Genomic DNA, 17,507 nt, shown 5'->3' with positions numbered 1-17,507 from the left:
ACTTCCTTCTGAATGGATCTAATGAACCGGTCTTCTCCAACTTTCTGTGATTGGTGGGTCCCACAAGTTCACAACTCTCTGAATGAAGAAAGTTTCTTCTCGTCTCAGATCTCAGTCCTCAATGGCTTCCCTCTTTTCCTTAGACTGTGACCCAACATTGGGAGCATTCTTCCTGCATTCAACCTCCCTAGTCCTGTCAGAGTTTTACATGTTTCAATGAGATCCCCTCACATTCGTTTAAACTCCAGTGAGCATAACCATGGTCTATTTAGTCTCTCTTCATCCGTCAGTCCTGCCTTCCCAGGTATCAGTCTGGTGGACCTTTGCTGCACCCCCTCAATAGCAAGAACATCCTTCCTCAGATTAAAAAACCAAACCTGTGGACAATACTTGAGATCTTTGTTACGATTGTATATTCACTGGAGTTCTGTGCTTTCAGATGGGTGATGGTGCTAAGGAGTTGCACATCAGGACAGAGTGGAGCACATCAGCCAGAGTGGGAGGTCACATAATGACGCTCCCACCAGCCACCTCTGGATGTTTTCTTGGAGTAGAGGAGTGAAGTAAATTTGTATTATTGTTGCTGAATACATGTGCTTCGGGCCCTGAAGGATTCCCAACACGTGAGATGCTAGATGATGGAGATTGGGACAGCAGTGGGAGAAAGCTGGAAAGGTTGATGGTAATTCTGGAATATCACCACTCTGTGTGAATGGCAGGAGGACACGGCCTGATAACATCGGGGCAAACACAACGATAAGTGATGTGACTGAGGTTCACGAAAATGTGCCAGCAAAGAATCCTGAGGAAGGCTTTAAGGTGTAAGGTAGATGTTATTAATCAGCAGGCAGAATTGTTGATGTTCAACCATCCTGGCATCATAAGGGATGAGCAAAAAAAAGCTGTTCGGAAATGGTAGGGTAAGTTTGATAATTACTGGCTGTGGTGTTTGGCATATCTACCAGCAGCAGAAATATCATCTCCTTAATTAAATCTGACTCCCTCTCAGCGCTACAGAGTAGACTTGCTGTCAAACAACAATACACAGTTCGGTTTTCAGTCGGCAGCAGGCCAGCAGTAACTTGAAGACAGCGTGTCTCAGTGATAATTAAATCAGACATTTGCTACAGGTGATATTTCTTCAGAATATTCACTTAAATTGCTCAAGCTATTGCAAATTACATTTAATTATACACTTAGATATTTTGTTATTTTAATAGGACTTGCATTTGTTTATTTTTTATAAATATTCATCTGTTCTCAATGAAGGTATATAGTGTCAGGCTTTATATGAATGCTGCGGTGTCCTTACCACTGTTCAGAGGGATGTTTAGTAGGTGGGAATTTTTCTGATTTTCAAACCACTTTTATTGAATGTCTCAGTGGTAGTCTCCATTCCCAGATCTGGTTTCTGGGGAAGGCCAGCATTTGGAGGTCATAGATTACGGGTACGCACAGTGCCACAGCAAGTAGAACGGCTGACTCTCAGTTCCAGTGACCCAGGGTCTACCCTGACCTCCAGCGGTGACTGTGTGGAGTTTGCATGCTCCCACTGTGGCTGCCTGTTCCCTTCAGGTGCACAGCCAACTCCCACATCGCAAGGAAGAGTGTGTTTCACCAGGATGTTTCGATTAAGGGCCCAAAATATGGACACTGCCCGAATTGTTTAGATGCTCAGCTTCTCCTTGTGTCCGCAGTGGGTGCTTGTTGGTCAGTGGAGATGTTGTGGGCTGAAAGACCTGTAATCAGATGAAGGGCCCAGGCCAGAAACGTTCGCCTCCCTTTACCCCCTTTGGCAGATTCCACCACTCACCTACATCCTTGGGACAATATGCAATTAATAACATTCTCTCCCACCCCCACCTCCGCAGGTGGGGCTGACGTTAACCTTCATCTGTCACTGCTCTTGTGATCAGTTGTTACTGCTGGGGAAAGCACGAGTTCCTCTGTTCTCCCTGACCATCCTGCAGGTTAGAGCTCCTAATTGTCTGTCTGCAGACTGAAGCACACTGGAGACCAACTCCAAGGTTAATCTCGGCCTCCCAGTGCTCTGGCTCCCAAAAGCCACATGCAACCTGCACCTGCAAACAATGTGGCACTAAGATCCCAAAGGAAGACAATTAAACACAGCCACTCGATGGATCACTGCCGAATTTGACCTTGCAATTGACCTTTTTCCATTCCCCCAACTTTTCTCTGCCCCTTGGCCTTACAATGGTACTTTTGAACTTTCTCAATTGCCCAGACCTTTCTCTACCTGGCGACCTTGCTGAGTCACCCTTGACCTTGAAATCTCAAGCTTAATCCTACATACTGTGTTCTACCTGTACTATTTTTGGGATATCTAGCTGGACTACTCGTAAAACAAACTCCATAATTTCACCTTGAGATATGTGCCAATGAACTCAAACAGCTTCAGCCTCGCATTGTCAGCCTTGAACTTGTGGGCACTCTTTAATTCCCTTACTGCAGTTGAACTCCATCTGGCATCTGAACAGAGCAAGTGTCCAGAGTTGGAGTGAGGTACGTTTCATGGCCTCTGCAGTATAACTGCACTCAAGATGAGTTGGAGGGAGTAGAAACCTCAGAGCTTGAGGCAAAAAGCACTGTTGGATTGCTCCCATTGATAAAATGCCTCTTGCTTTCTGTGTGCCAGGTCTGAAGGACCCCTGCAGTGAGGTGACCTGTGGATTTGGCAGCTCCTGCATCCAGTCTTCTGATGGGCAGTCAGCCAAGTGTGTCTGCCCCACTACTTGCAGTGGGCAGCTGGAGAAGGTCGTGTGCGGAAGTGATGGGCAGGATTACAGGAACGAATGTGAACTGAACAAGTACGCCTGTGACCAAAACAAGAACATCTACAAGAAGTCCGATGGGTTCTGTGGTAAGTGAGCGGGGATGAACCCAGCACAATCCAAGGTTGCGGAGAGATGAAGGTCGCAGTTTAGTCGTCAGAGTTCAAAGAAGCTAAATTATAAGGAGAGGCAGAATGGAGCGGGTAGACTTGGATTAGGAGAAGTCTAACTGATGTACCTGATGTGGATGAGAGTTTATTGTCACATAGACAAGTACATTGTACAGAGGCACTGTAATTCTTACCTTCTACAGCCAAACAGGTACAAGAGATGCATCAATTGCAAATGTATAAATGATCGTACAGAGATAAAGGTGGCGTGATTGGTGCAGTGGTTAGTGGAGCACCGTTACTGCACCAGCAATCGGGTCCAGGATGTGAATCCCGCGCTGTCTGTAAGGAATTTGTACGTTGTTGCCATGTCTGTGTGGGTTTTCCTTGGAGGGGATCTTGTTTCCTCCCACCGTTCAAAAAAGTTACCGGGGATAGTAGGTCAATTGGATGTAATTGGGCAGCACAGGTCTGTGGGCCGGAAAGACCCGTTACCGTGCTGTATGTCTAAATTTTAAGGATAAATAAAGAAATATTTCCTAGTTAAGTTCATGCAAGCAAAAAACAGTGTGACATTTCAGAAGTGTGGGCAGATCTTTTGGCATCCTGAAGTAATTTACGGTTTGAGTTTGGGGTAGTTTTGGGAGGTTCAAGAGCCTGATTGTTGTTGGAAAAACGTTGTTCTCAAACCTGGAGTTGCTAGTCTTCAGGCTTCTGTACCTTCTGCCCGAAGGAAGCAGTGAGAAGAGGTTGTGACCAGGGTGACGGTGGGGGGGTGTGGGGGGGGGCTCTTTATGTTGGCTTCCTGAAGTGATTAAGGACATAATGTCATGAGATTTTTGAGCTATTCCCTGTACTGATAGAGAGCAGAGCAAGGGTGTGCCACCCTTGGAGAATGTCAGTGGAGAACTGGGAGTCAGCCTTGGAATTTTGAGAATCTTAGGAACACTGGAAATGTAATGGCCTCAACTGCTTGAGACTGTTGTATCATTAAGTGTGACAAAAAAAACAAGGAGAACATGGAGCGCTGGCTTGACATCACCCAGTGAAATGTGGAACCACTCCAGAGCAGAAGCTCAAAGGCAGAAATCCAAAATGCGGATCAGTAGATTTTTTTCATCTTATTGAGGACACAGAACCAATTCTGGGAAATGGAACTAATCAAATATAATGGTGAAGCATTGAGGCCACTCCGGTCCCTGGGATCATTGTGATCCAATGTTTTCTTTACCGTCCAATCTCTGTTCTGGTGACCTTCCCTCTCTGAGGTTTATTCCGCACCTGAGCCGCAGATTTTCCCCTCACCCACCGTACCGAGCTCATATAACCCCACACCAAAGATACTTCTCCAGATTGCTCACAGGGCCGTTAAACTGAAGTTATTTATCTGCCCCAATTTAACTTGCCGCCCTCGGATGGCCTCATTGTATTAGTGCACGCTGTGGCAGAGTTCAGTTGCCGTCTGTTGCTCAGCCCACGGCAAGATTGTGGAAAACCGTGGCTCAAATTTACAAGATGTTTTATGAATCAAAAGACCTGCTGAAGTTTTAAAACATCATGCAGTCTTGGAGATATCACAGGCAATACCAGCAGTTATTCTACAGCCCCTAATTACCCCTGAACTGGGCAGGCAGTTAAGATGGGGAAAGGCGAGGCAGGGTAAGAGCAATAGATTTCTTCTCTTCACTCACATTACTGAACCAGATGTGTTTTTACAAGAATCCTGTTGTTTCATTGTCACCGTTATGGAGAATAATTCTTTTTCAAATTCCAGCTTTATTTAATTACCTGAATTTAAGCTCCCCAACTGCCACGGAGGGATTTGAACTCGTGTTCCAAATCGGGATTGCTGGCTGCTGGTCCTGTCAGTTAACCCTTGCACCACTGTACTCTTTAGTTGTTGGGGCAGGATTTGGACTGAGTCTCCCAGAGATTTACGTCAAGTTTCTGAATCAACAGACAGACAAGGATTGATACTTCACACCAGTCCGTATACAAGATCACAAGAAAATAAGAGGCCACTCAGCCCTTCAGGAGGGCCTATATTTTCAGGTTAGAAAATATAGGGAGCCTTGGTTTTCAAGGGATATTTGGAATTTGGTTTGGAGGAGGAGGGATGTGTAGAATAGATACCAGCAGGGAATAGATGAGATGCTTGAAGAATATAAAGAGTGCAAAAAAATCTTAAATTAGAAAGGCTAAAAGGAGATATGAAGCTGCTTTGGCAGGGACAGTAAAAATAAATCCAAGGGTTTCTACAGGTACATTAAAAGTAAAAAAATAGTGAGGGATAAAATTGGGCCCCTTGAGGATCAGAGGGGTAGCCTCTGTGAGGAGTCAGAAGAGATGGGGGAAACTTTAAATGATTTTTTTCTTCAGTATTCACTAAGGAAAGGAATATTGAGCCAGGTGAAGTAAGGAAAAAGTGATGTCTTGGAAAATTTATAGATTAATGAGGAAGTAGTACTGGCTATTTTAAAGTGAATAAAGATAGATAAATCTCTGGGTCCTAACAGGATATTCCATAGGACTTTGTAGCAGGGGCTCTGACAGAAATATTTAAAATGTCACTGGTCACAGTGGGGTGGGGGGAGGGGGGGTGCTGGAGAATTGGAGAGTAGCTCATGTTGTTCCATTGTTTAAAAAAGGCACCAAAACAAAACTGGGTAATTATAGGCCTGTGAATCTGACATCAGTGGTGGGTAAATTAATGGAGAGTGTTCTTAAAGATGGTATATACAATTATTTGGAAAGACAAGGATTGATTAGGAGTAGTCAACACAGGTTTGCACATGGTATACCATGTTTAACAAAGGTTATAGAATTATTCAAGGAGGTTACTAAGAAGGTTGACAAAGGGAAATGTTGTCTATGTGGACTTTAGTAAGGCCTTTGACAAGGTTCTGTATAAGAGATTAGTGAGGAAGGTTCAATCGTTAGGTATTAATGTTGAAGTAGTGAAATGGATTCAACAATGTTTGGATGGGAGATGCCAGAGAGTAGTGGCAGAAAATTATTTGTCAAATTGGAGGCTGGTGGCTAGTGGAGTGCCTCAGGGATCGCTACTGGGTCCACTGTTGTTGTCATATATATTAATGATCTGGGTGGTAGGGTGGTAAATTGGATTAGTAAGTATGAAGACTATATAAAGATTGATGATGTTGTGGACAGTGAAGAAGGTTTTCAAAGCTTGCAGTGGGATATCGGACAGTTAGAAGAATGGACAGAAACATGGCGGATGGAGTTTAATACTGATAAGTGTGAGGTGCTGCATTTTGGTCGGACTAATCAGCAAAGATCATCCATGTTAAATGGTAAACAATTGAGAAATTCTGATACATAATTCCCTGAAAGCTTTTGGTATGTTGGCTTCATAAATCAGAGTATTGAGTACAGGAGTTGGGATGTCATGTGGAAGTTGTATAAAGCATTGGTGAGGGCAAATTTGGAATGTTGTGTGCAGTTTTGGTCACCGAATTATTGGAAGGATATAAACAGTATAGAGAGAGTGCAGAGGAGATTTACAAGGATGTTGCCAGGGTTTCAGGGTTTGAGCTACAGGAAAAGGTTGAGCAGGCTGGGACTTTATTCCCTGGAATATAGAAGATTGAGGGGTGATTTGATAAAATTATGAGAGGGACAGATAGAGTAAATGGGGACAGGCTTTTTCCATTGAGAGTGGGGGAAGATCCAAACAAGGATTGAGATTGAAGGGGGAAAGGTTTAGAGGAACATGAGGGGGAATTTCTTCACTCAGGGTGGTGGGGGTGTGGAATGAGCTTCTGCCCAAAGTGGTAGATGTGGTTTTGATTTTATTATTTAAGGAAAAGTTGGATTGGTATATGGACAAGAGGTGTGGAGGGTTATGGGCTGAGTGCGGGTCAATGGGATTAGTTTGGAGAAGGTCTTCAGCATGGACTTGAAGGTCCGAACTGGCCTGATTCTGTGCTGTAATTGTTTTATGGTGAATATGGTGATATAGGAGGCCACTTGGCCCCTCAGGAGAAAGACACAGCCCCTCAGGAGGAGGCCACATGGCCCCCTAAGCCTGCCCTGCCATTAAATGTGATAATGGCTGATCTCCAGGTTTTAATGACTATTTTAATGTCAGTTCCTCTCAGCCTCAACTGCCCAATCTGTTGAATGTTAATCTGCCTTTGTAAATACCTTTAAATATCCAGCCTCCACAGAGTTGTGAATGCAGTCCATCTCACAAACACATCTCCCCTCCATCAGCTCCATCTACACACCTCCCGCTGCTTTGATAAAGCTGTCAACATAATAAAAGACACGTCCCACCCCGGTCACTCTCGTCTCCCCTTGTGTCAGATAGAAGATACACAAGCTTGTAAACATGAACCTCCAGGTTCATGAACAGTCCATCTCCTGCTGTTATCAGACTCTTAAACAGACCTCTCCGTGGCAAAAGATGATGCCCTTGCACTTATTTTCTGCTGTACCTTGCACTTATTTTCTGCTGTACCCTGCACTAAGTTTTACTACACCTTGCAATTTATTTATTTGTTACTGTCTGAGTTGACTTGCCTGGATAACACGCAAAATTAATCTATTTACTGAACTCAGTACGGGTGACAATAAACAATTCAATTGCTAGTTGCCTGTGTAAGTACATACAGCTGGCAGGTGGAGAAGGAAGTGATGCGGGGTCACTCACTGATTTCTTCCTGTTCGCAGACCCATGCAAGGATGCACAGAGTGACCTGAACAAAGCGTGCAGAGTCCAACCCCGGTTGCGTCAGCCTGAGGTACTGTCACGACCAGAGAGTTGCCCGAAGGAAGATAAGCCGGTGTGCGCAGACGATGGGCAGACCTACAGCAACAAGTGCATCATGGAGAGAGTGGGCGCTCTGAAAGGCATCAACCTCCAGAAAATTCGCTCAGGTCCCTGTCTGCCCAGAGGTGAGCAGTCCTGGAATCAAGCCCCTCTTGAAAACCTGGCTTCTTTTGTGGTTGGTGTCGGGTTAAAAAAATGTTCAGTATTGGTTTCCATTTCAGAATTTGATCGGGCGATTAACCTCAGCACAATGGTGAAAACTTCACGAGCGGAAGACCTTAAATCTCTGTCCTTTCCTCAGATAAATTCTCACCTACCTCAGGCAAAACTAATTACTGGAGCCGGGTCTTCTGCAAAGTTTCATGTCAGGAAGTAGCTGAGAGTGAGAAGGTCACACTATCTGTCCATCCCCAGGGAAGGACAGCTCACAGTGTACCTGGCCCTGGGGCTCCTGAGCCAATGGCAGAGTAGTGGATTGGAATGAACAAGTAGCTTCCCATATCTGAAACAAAGGAGTCACCTATTGGGATCGAAATCACATTCTACCAGTGAAATTGTTGGTGTGCAGTGTCTTGCATTTTCTGAATTTATTGGCTTGCTGGAATTTGATTTAACCTCTGGATACCTGAGTATTGCCAGGATGATGCTGTTAAATGTGCCGCTTGTAATCACACAAAAAGCTGCAGGTGCAGGGGTCTGAAGGTGATAAAGAAGAAAACCTGGAGCTGTTGGTGCAGTGCACAAACATATCATAGAAACTCAGCAGGTCACGCAGCATCCATAGGAAATAAAAGGCAGTCAACGTTTTGAGCCTGAGCCCTTCTACAGGCGATGCTGGGATCTTGAGTGAACAAACAGAGGCTGGAGGGACACAGCAGGTCAAGCAGTGTCTGTGGAGAGAAATTGAGACATTTATGATTCAGGGTTCAGATTATTGTCAGAGTACACACATGACATCACATACAGCCCTGAGATTCTTTTACCTGCAGGCAATGGAGAATTACCACTAATTGGTAGTGCAAAAAAAACTCTACAGAACGTACACATCTAAACAAATAAAGAAATGTAAACAACCAGACTGTTCAATACAGAGAGGAAAAAAATGCTGAAGTGAAAAAATAAGAGTCCTTAAGGGAGTCCCTGAGTGAGTTGTTGAGGAGTCTGATAGTGGAGGGGTAACTGTTCCTGAACCTGGTAGGGCAAGTCTTGTGGCACCGATACCACTTTCCTGATGGCAGCAGGGAGAACAGTGCATGTGCTGGATGGTGTGGATCCTTAATGATTGCTGCTGCTCTCCAACAGCAGCGTTCCCCATAGATGTTCTCGATAGTGGGAGGGTTTTGCCTGTGATGTCCTGGGCTGTGTCCACTACCTTTTGCAGGGCTTTACGCTTGGGGATATTGGTGTCCCCATCCCAGACCATGGTGCAGCCGGTCAGCACACTTTCCACCACACATCTATAGAAATTTGCCAGGGTTTCTGATGTCACACCAAACCTCCACAAACTCATTTTCCAAGTTTTGCTAAAGGGTCTGGACCTGAAACATTTCTCTCTGTGGGTGCTGCCTGAGCCACTGATCTCTCCAGCTTCTCATTAACCATGAAGGTGTGTTCTCTGTTGAATTTGGAAATAACCAGGGAGTAAGATTTGCACAATTGAATTGTTTTAAAAAATTCAGACATTCATCATGGTAACTGGCCAATTCGGCCTATGAGTCCGTGCCGCCCAATTTACACCTCATTATCTTACACCCCGGGACATTTCTGAAGGGTCAGAGGAAACCCCACCCAGATACAGGGAGAACATACAAACTCCTTTCAGACAGCACGGGATTCGAATCCAGGTCCGGTCCCAATCACTTGTGCTATAAAGGCGTGGTGCTAACCACTTCGCCAACTATACTGCCCTTTCTGAAATTCAGTGCCATTCATTTCCCTGGGTCAACCTCTGTGATTCTGAGCATTAGATGAAAAGCTTATCTCTGCTGCAGTGTGTGGAATGGTGAGGTTAATATCGGCCTATTCCCTTTGTTGCAGACAAGTGTCAGGAAGAGTGCAAGTTCAATGCTGTATGTCTCAACCGAAGGGGGAGTGCGCGCTGCTCCTGTGACCGCATCATTTGCGACGGAGCCTACACGCCCGTGTGTGGCCAGAACAACCAGAGCTACAACAACGACTGCGAGCGCAAACAAGCTGAATGTGTGGGGCAGAACTTCATTCCGGTCAAACACCTGGGGCCTTGCGGTAAGGAGTAGCGATGCTCTGCCACGCACTCAGACCGTCCGGCCTGTGTGCGAGGGCAAGCTTGTCCTGACCTCCGTAAAACTGTTGTGTGCAACACTGCCTCACTTGGCTTTTGACAAAGAATCCTTGCTCTAAGTTTGCATTGTTGGGTCCTCAACTCACCGAGAGTAATGTTGCAGGATAACTCCTGTTCACCATCCTTCCATTTCCCTTCTAAATCCACCTCCCATCTCATCACGTTGAACCATCGTTGTGCATGCTCATTACATCTGGTAGTGCCAGACCACAGTTCCATTCATGTGCTGCCTTTCAACAGTGTTCCTTTCCTTTATGTCAAATGTGTTTTCTCGTATGCAGTGTCTCACTGACGACCACATCTTTTTGTCTTGTCTGGGAAACTGTCCAATCACAGTCGGAGCGGCGCATCACTGTCTCTGCGAGTTCGACCTCTGACCTTACCTGTGAGAGCTCTTCGGACCTTGAATGTAACCTTGCCGGACCATGGTCATCTGAGGGGAAAGGTCAGGTTGTTCCTGACCCAAAAGGATTTGCTCTAAAGTATATAACTTCCTCCATGAAAAACAATTATACTTGATGGAAAAGGCACCATCAGAACCCCTCAGACCAAAAAAAAGACCTCGATACTTAAAATGAAGTGAAATGTTTCTAAAGTTGGTGAATTATTTTGGGATCCTTCAAATGATATTTCCCCAAGGTCTCGATTGTGTTTTGTCTTATACTTTCTGCTAACAAGAAGCTAGCGAGCTTCTAGAAGGTTGGAGGCTTCTTCCTGTTCAGAATGTTGTTGCTTCTCCTTCCTTGAGACTGTGGTTTAAAAAAAAAAGACCTGCTTTCAAATCATTTCCCCATCAACCTGGCTGTAGTTGTTACTGCAGAGTTGAGTTGCACCGTAACACGTCAGGTCAGTGAGAAAGGAACACTGGTTTACTCCTTGAAGTAACACAGGGGAAGGCTATTGGGCCTATCAAGTCCATCCAGGGAAGAATCCCATCTGTCCTGTTCCCAACCCCCCCCAACTTTTCTGCAGCTTCCTCCCCTTCAGCTTTTTGCCATTACCCAGCACAACGGGGGATGTACAGTAGCCAGTTGACCAGACTACCCATGAAGACACACAGTCACAGAGTTATGTGCATAACCACCCAAGACCAGGGTCAAAGAAACCTGGTCCCTGCAGCCATGCATTCACAACTCTCACCACCACATCAGTGCAAGAGTGTTTTTTGCATTTATGACAGCAAGGCAAAATGTTAAGCATCATTCCAACCTTGCTGATTAATTTTATTTACTCTTCCCACTCTGCAACACAAGAGAAGTGGGTACAACCGGCAGCAACCCGTCCTCCAAATTTTCTGCAGATTCTCTGGGTGGCACGGTTGGCAGAGCAGTCAGCGCAATAGAGTTACAGTATCGGTGATTGGGACAGGGGTTCGAACCCCATGCTGTCTCTAAGGAGTTTGTACGTTCTCCCCGTGTCTGTGTGGGTTTTCCCCGGGGGCTCTGGTTTCCTCCCACCCTTCAAAAAATGAACTGTGGGTTGTAGGTCAATTAGGTATAATTGGGCGGTACGAGCTCTTGGGCTGAAGGAGTCTGTTACCGAGCAGAATGTCTGGCTAAATGTTGATGTGATTTTTACTCATTTTAGTGGGTTTCTTTGGCCGAGACCACATAGTTCCCGTTCCTGGTCTTCCACACAACACTCATGGAGCAATGTTTTGACAGATGGGAACGTGAAACTCCGCTGCTCTCAGATTGGTATCAAACTGGGTGACCGAATATTCAATCTTCCCCTGAAGTCAGAGCTTCCTCCTAATTAGAGGCTCCAGTTCTAATCCAGCTGAGCTTCGGAACTCTGCATGCTGATCCGAGCAGCTAGATGAGGCTCTCTTTATGGTAGGGATCACCAGTAATGTCACGGGCATCATGTGTTGTTGTCTTCTCCTAGTCTGTTATTAGGGACACAAAGCCCAAAAAGAATAGATTTTGTATAAACAGGATCAGCTTTGAGGAATTTTGACAGAGGAGCCAGAAAATTAACATATAAATAAAGGTGCATTTCTGTTTTTTATTTCAATTTTTTAAAATTTAAATTTAGACATAGAGTACAGTAACAGGCCCTTTCAGCCCATGAGTCCCTGCCGCCCAATGGCATCCAATTGACTTACAACCCGAAGGAAACCGTAGCACCCAAAGGAAACCTACACGAGGTTTAACCATAACCGTATAACCATTTACAGCGCAGAAACAGGCCATGTCGGCCCTTCGAGTCTGAACTGGTTCATTTGAACAACTCCACTAGCTGAACCCTCCCACTCTCTCCCCATAACCCTTTAACTCTCTCACCTCCATGTACACATCCAAATCTAAACATTTTATGGTTTGCTTTTGAATGCCTACCTCCCAACATGGCCTGCTAATAACATGGCCAGCTTTCAGCCAAAAGTTTGATTAAATAGTTGGTTCACAAGTTAATTTTCCAGTTGTTTCATAAAGAGTGAGCATGTATGTACAAACTCCATACAGACAGCATGGGATTTGAACCCTGGTCACTGGCATTGTAACCGTGTTGTGCTAACCACTATGTTAACTGTGACGCCCCTTATCATTGTTCATGTTTATCACCATATGTGCTGAGGTGCAGTGAGAACGTTTGTTTCGTGAGCAATCATTGGGTACCTCGCCCACCAATACAGAGTGCAGACATCAGTTAGAACAGAGCAAGGGCAACATCATTTTCTGAGTGTGAGGGTCGTCCAGGAGTCTGATAACAGTGGGAAGGCATCTGTCATTGAATCTGGTGGTGTGTGATCTCAGACATGTGGTTAAAGGACAGAGTGATGTGAGTTTAAAGTGGAAGGAGGGTGTGGTAACATAGGAATAATCGCTCTGCTGCAGGAATAATGAAGACCTGAAACCAAGGTGGATCTTAAACAGGGTTAGTTTGATAAAGGTGCATAAAATTACAGCAGCTTTAGGGAGCAGGTGCAGTAGGGAATCCGAGGGTTGGAGGACTTTTGAACTCTTACAGAATTCTGGGCTTGATAGGAGTTCTTAAAAATGTAGTCACAGGCCCTTACGGCCCACTTCGGAAGTTAAAGGGCATAGGCCTGAAACGCTGACTGGCTTTGGCTTCCTGCGGATGCTGTGTGACCTGCTGAGTTTCTCCAGCACTTTTGTGTATTGCCCTCAACCCCAGCGTCCACACATTTTCTTACTTAACAACGTGAAGCCCAGCGATATTGTGAGACTGCCCCAAGCCAGGCAAAGATTTCTAGTGAACTAAAACTCAGGCGAGCCAGTAGGGTTTAAGGAATTCAGGAGCTTAGCGCCCAGGCTTGATGGTGGGATATTGAATTGAAGGAAATATAAGATGGTCAGAATGCAGGGATATTGGAGAGTTTGGTGACTGGCAGGGGTGGGAAAAGGAATTGAACACAAGGATGAGAATTTTAATTTTAGTTGAGGCATGGCGTATTAAACAGCCAATGGGCACAAGAAAGGGACAGTACAGGTGAGGTATTGGCAGCTGAGTTTTGGATGGGCTCCTGTTTTGGAAGGAAGGAACTTAGGGCTACAGAGATCTGGAGGAAACCTTTCACAGCTGACAATCCAATTAAATAGTAAACTGGTCAGAGCAAAGTGGTAAAAGGTCTGTATCAGATGATAATTGAATGTTGAACCCTTTCCTGAAATGATTTGCCCAGTTTTGACTTTAGCTGGGAGAGAACAGGAGGTGATGTTTTGGGCACGTACGTTCCTGCATCAGCCAGGACCTCCTGAGCATGGATACCCTCCCACCCTTGTCCTCATGAATCACAGCTGATGAAATTGTGCATGTATCATCTGCCCAGCTGCCTGGCATCTTTGGTTATGAGCTGTTTCTGTGTGCATGATATGTGAGTTTGCATCAGGGGTGTAGAAAAAAACAGCAGATTTCAGACAGATTGACAGCGTCAGACTGGAATTGTTTATTGGACAGACTGCTAATTCCATCACGAAGTGTCTTGAAGCATACTCCTCACAGCAGATTCTCCACATCGATCATTCCCAAGTAACACAATTACTGACTTGCCGTCAGCAGAGGCTACCAGATATTCAACCGGAGTAAATGGTATTTATTTATGAACCAAATTCCAGGTCCATTGTCCTCGATTCTCTTCATTAATGGGCTTTGTGTTGGCATTTGAGAAGCAGACTTAGCACTACAAACAGTTTTGATTCTGTAAAATTTCCCTCCTGTTTACACTTACCTGGGGGCCTTATTAAATTAACATAATGTGCAAAATCCTGAAGGCATAATACGTAATTTAAGCCTTCAGGGACATTAATATTCTGTTCCTGCAATGTAACAATCAGGCTTTAAAGTTCCTCCCATTTCTCTGAAGATGCCCCTTGATTAATTACATGAATATTAGTTTTCAGTTCCTGAATAGGAATTAATTTTGGCAAGTTATGAAATCTCCAGGAATTTCAGGGAATGCTATGAAGCTAGCATACTTATGACCTTAGTTTTAACTACAAGCTTCGGTGAGAGATTCTGCATTCGTTTCTAACTTGAATACAGACCAGCCTGAGAAACGCAAAGCCTGCAGACGTTGGAATCTTGCGCCAGCAGTGGTGGTATTCATTGGGCCAGGCTGCATCCAGAGAGAAATGGTCAATCAGCGTCTCGAGACGGGAACCTCTATCGAGACTATGAACCATCTTATTTGCTGATAGTATTGGATTAAATAAAATCAGCACTCAATTGTGTCCATGTAATATATGGGAAAGGCTGCAAAAACCTCTGGAGAGGAGCTCCTAATTAGGGAAGCAGTCTGGAAATGGTGTGACATGCAACATGGTAAAAATGTGAGCAGCTCTTCAAATCCTTGCAGACCACACCAATTCATCTTCCTCACTGTGCAGTTCAATGAAAACCCTTTTATCCTCCTTAAGAAGAGATTACCACTGCCAATGAATTGTGAAACCAATCTGAATTCTTTTGATTGATTCATTAGGATGTAAAAAGCACGGCCTGATTAATGATCCCTAAAATCCTTCCCATCATTCTTCATCAGAATTGTCTGGTTCTTTCCCATAAAATTTGACTGAACATTTCTGGGGTATGTGGCGATGGGGCTCCAGTACTCCCAGACCAAGAGAGCAGCAAGATTAGCCTTGGAGCAAAAGACTACACTACCGGAGGATCTCAGCAGGTCAAGCAGCATCCGAGGGAAAAAAGGATGACCCCTTCATTCAGGTATCAGGTCAAGCCGAAACATTGGCACTTATTCTCCCACGGATACCACTCGGTCGTCTGACTTCCTCCAGCCGATTGTTTTTTGCTCCAGATTCCACCATCTGCATTTTCCCTGTCTCAAGATCAGCCTTGACATCTGCTCCCGATACCTGTTCACAAGTGACTCCGAGCACCTCCTGCTGACCACCCCCGCCCCCCCCCCCCAGCTCAGCTCAGTGTTGTCAACCTCCCTGCCTGATCTCCAAACCTGTCATAATCCTTCCACTGGGTCCACTCTCAGCCTCCTCTGCTGCAAGGAAACCAAACCCAGCCTCTTCTCTCTCCTCACAGCTCAAACTCTCCATCCAAGGTAACATCCTCTACACCCTCTCCAGTACAACGTCCCCCCTTCCCATGGTCTTGGTTTTATTACAGATTTCCAGCATCTGCAGGTTTTATTTTAACTTTTCATTTAAAAGTGAATTATTGTGAATAAAAGGATATCTCCTTCTCGGCCTTTCCCATCCACCTGGGACAACCTCAGTCCTTCAACTTCACATTCTTACAAACATTCCTCCATGAACCGATTGGAAAACCTTTGGCATTGGCTTCTGGAGCTTCCTTCAAAAGCTTTTCCACCCTCACCTCTCCCAGCTCTCCTCCCTCTGTAACTACTTGTCCCTTCCCAACCCATCTCCGAAACATCCTGGAGTATTTTCCCATGCAGCAAGTTCCAGGGAAAGGCAAGGTGCTTCTCAGAGCACACGTCTTGAGCCAGGGCACGAGATGCCATCTCCAGTTGGATAGTGTGACATCAGAAGATAGAGGTGGGGGGGGGGGGGGGGTAAATGTTCTACCGGACGGAGCCATCACCAATCAGCAGTCAGGAGGGAAGGGGAGGCAAGGTATGCTGCTTTTGCAATGGAAGAAGTTTCTTTTTACACCCTGGTTTTGCTGTGAGCTTTGTGTGTATGGGATCGGTCTGTCCTTCATGCTGTTGTTTCAGAGGGTTGCTTGCAGGTGCTCCCAATGCGGGCTACGTCCATGGAGCTGGCATTTTGAAACTGTCCGGTTTTTAGCAATCTTCATCATTGCTTCTTGAGCATTGACAGCAGCGTCTGCTTCGGGCTGAGCGGAGTGATTTCTTCCTACATCATTTGTGAAATGTTTCTGTGTGTGTCACCGGCACCTGCTGGTATACTGATAGCCTCCAGGTACTTCACCCAGTTGGGATTATCATTGGGAGTAGAGGGTGGGGTAGGAGGAGCATGACGATTCCAGCTGCTCGCTCCTTGAATGTCGCACATTTCAGATTGTAAACACTGGCCAGGGAAGCATTTGGTCCAATAGTACCTTGGTTTAATGCTTTAAAGGATGGCTGACAATAAGATGGGATCTGTTTCCAGTGGTGGGAGAGAAGCTGAACAGGCGGAAGGAGACGGAGGTGGAAGGAAATGAGGCAAAAGTAAAGTTAAATAACTGGAGCAGTTACAGAGCGGTGGGAATGGTTTGATGAAGGTGTACGAAATTATGAAGGGATTCGACAGAGTAAATGCAAGTAGGCTTTTTCCACTGAGGTTAGGTGAGATGCAAACCAGAGGGCATCAGTTAAGGGTGAAAGGGGAACGTCTTCACACAGAGAGAGGTGGGGGTGTGGAATGAGCTGCCAGTTGAAGTGGTGATTATGGGCTCAATTTTAACATTGAAGAAAAATTTGGACAGGTACATGGATGGAAGGGGTTTGGAGGGCTATGGACTAGGTGCAGGTCAGTGGGACTAGGCAGAATAATAGTTTGGCACAGACTAGAAGGGCTGAAGGGCCTATTTCTGTGCTGTCGTATTCTGTGGTTCTAATGGGGTTGAATGGACTGCCCTTCTGAGGAGATGGTGCAAGGATCATGGACTATCAGTCGTCTAGGTGGACTCATGTTGTTGCTGTAAAATTGGGCCAGCAAACTTTCCCTTATCAAAGCTGGCTTTCCGCTTTAACTCTCCTTCCTTGGTTCATGCATCAAAGTGCCCAGGTGGTGCAGGGGCTCTGGAGAAGGTGAGGTGTGGAAATGAGTAAATACTCCCCACAGCTGGTGTCAGCTGATGAGTCGCACTTCTGCTCCCTTTAAAAGGTTTGTCTGGCTGAGAATTTTACAGCCCAGAAACAGGCCCTTCTGCCCATTGAATCCGTGTCAGCCATCATGCACTCAAGCCTTTTTTTATTCTCCCTACATTTCCATCAACTCCCCCCACCTGCACGATAGGGTTACTTTACAGCAGTCAATTAACCCACTCTTCTCTGGGACGTGGGAGGAAACCAGAGCATGCAGTCACAG

General features: G+C 45.4%; 1 protein-coding gene across 7 annotated transcripts in view; it reads left to right on the top strand.

Moving 5' to 3' along the window:
* Positions 1 to 17,507, top strand: part of agrn (agrin) — a 425,017-nt gene that overhangs the window by 298,697 nt on the left and 108,813 nt on the right. For all 7 annotated transcript variants that reach the window (XM_069918355.1, XM_069918353.1, XM_069918352.1 and 4 more), the window contains 3 exons: positions 2,657 to 2,881; positions 7,598 to 7,822; positions 9,735 to 9,941. In XM_069918355.1, coding sequence (XP_069774456.1) covers positions 2,657 to 2,881; positions 7,598 to 7,822; positions 9,735 to 9,941 — 657 coding nt within the window. The remainder of the gene's footprint in view (positions 1 to 2,656; positions 2,882 to 7,597; positions 7,823 to 9,734; positions 9,942 to 17,507) is intronic.

This window comes from Narcine bancroftii, chromosome 2, assembly GCF_036971445.1.
Source record: "Narcine bancroftii isolate sNarBan1 chromosome 2, sNarBan1.hap1, whole genome shotgun sequence".
Classification (NCBI taxonomy): Eukaryota; Metazoa; Chordata; class Chondrichthyes; order Torpediniformes; family Narcinidae; genus Narcine; species Narcine bancroftii.
Note: the sequence above shows the minus strand (reverse complement) of the source record. Positions and strands in the feature narration are given on the sequence as shown.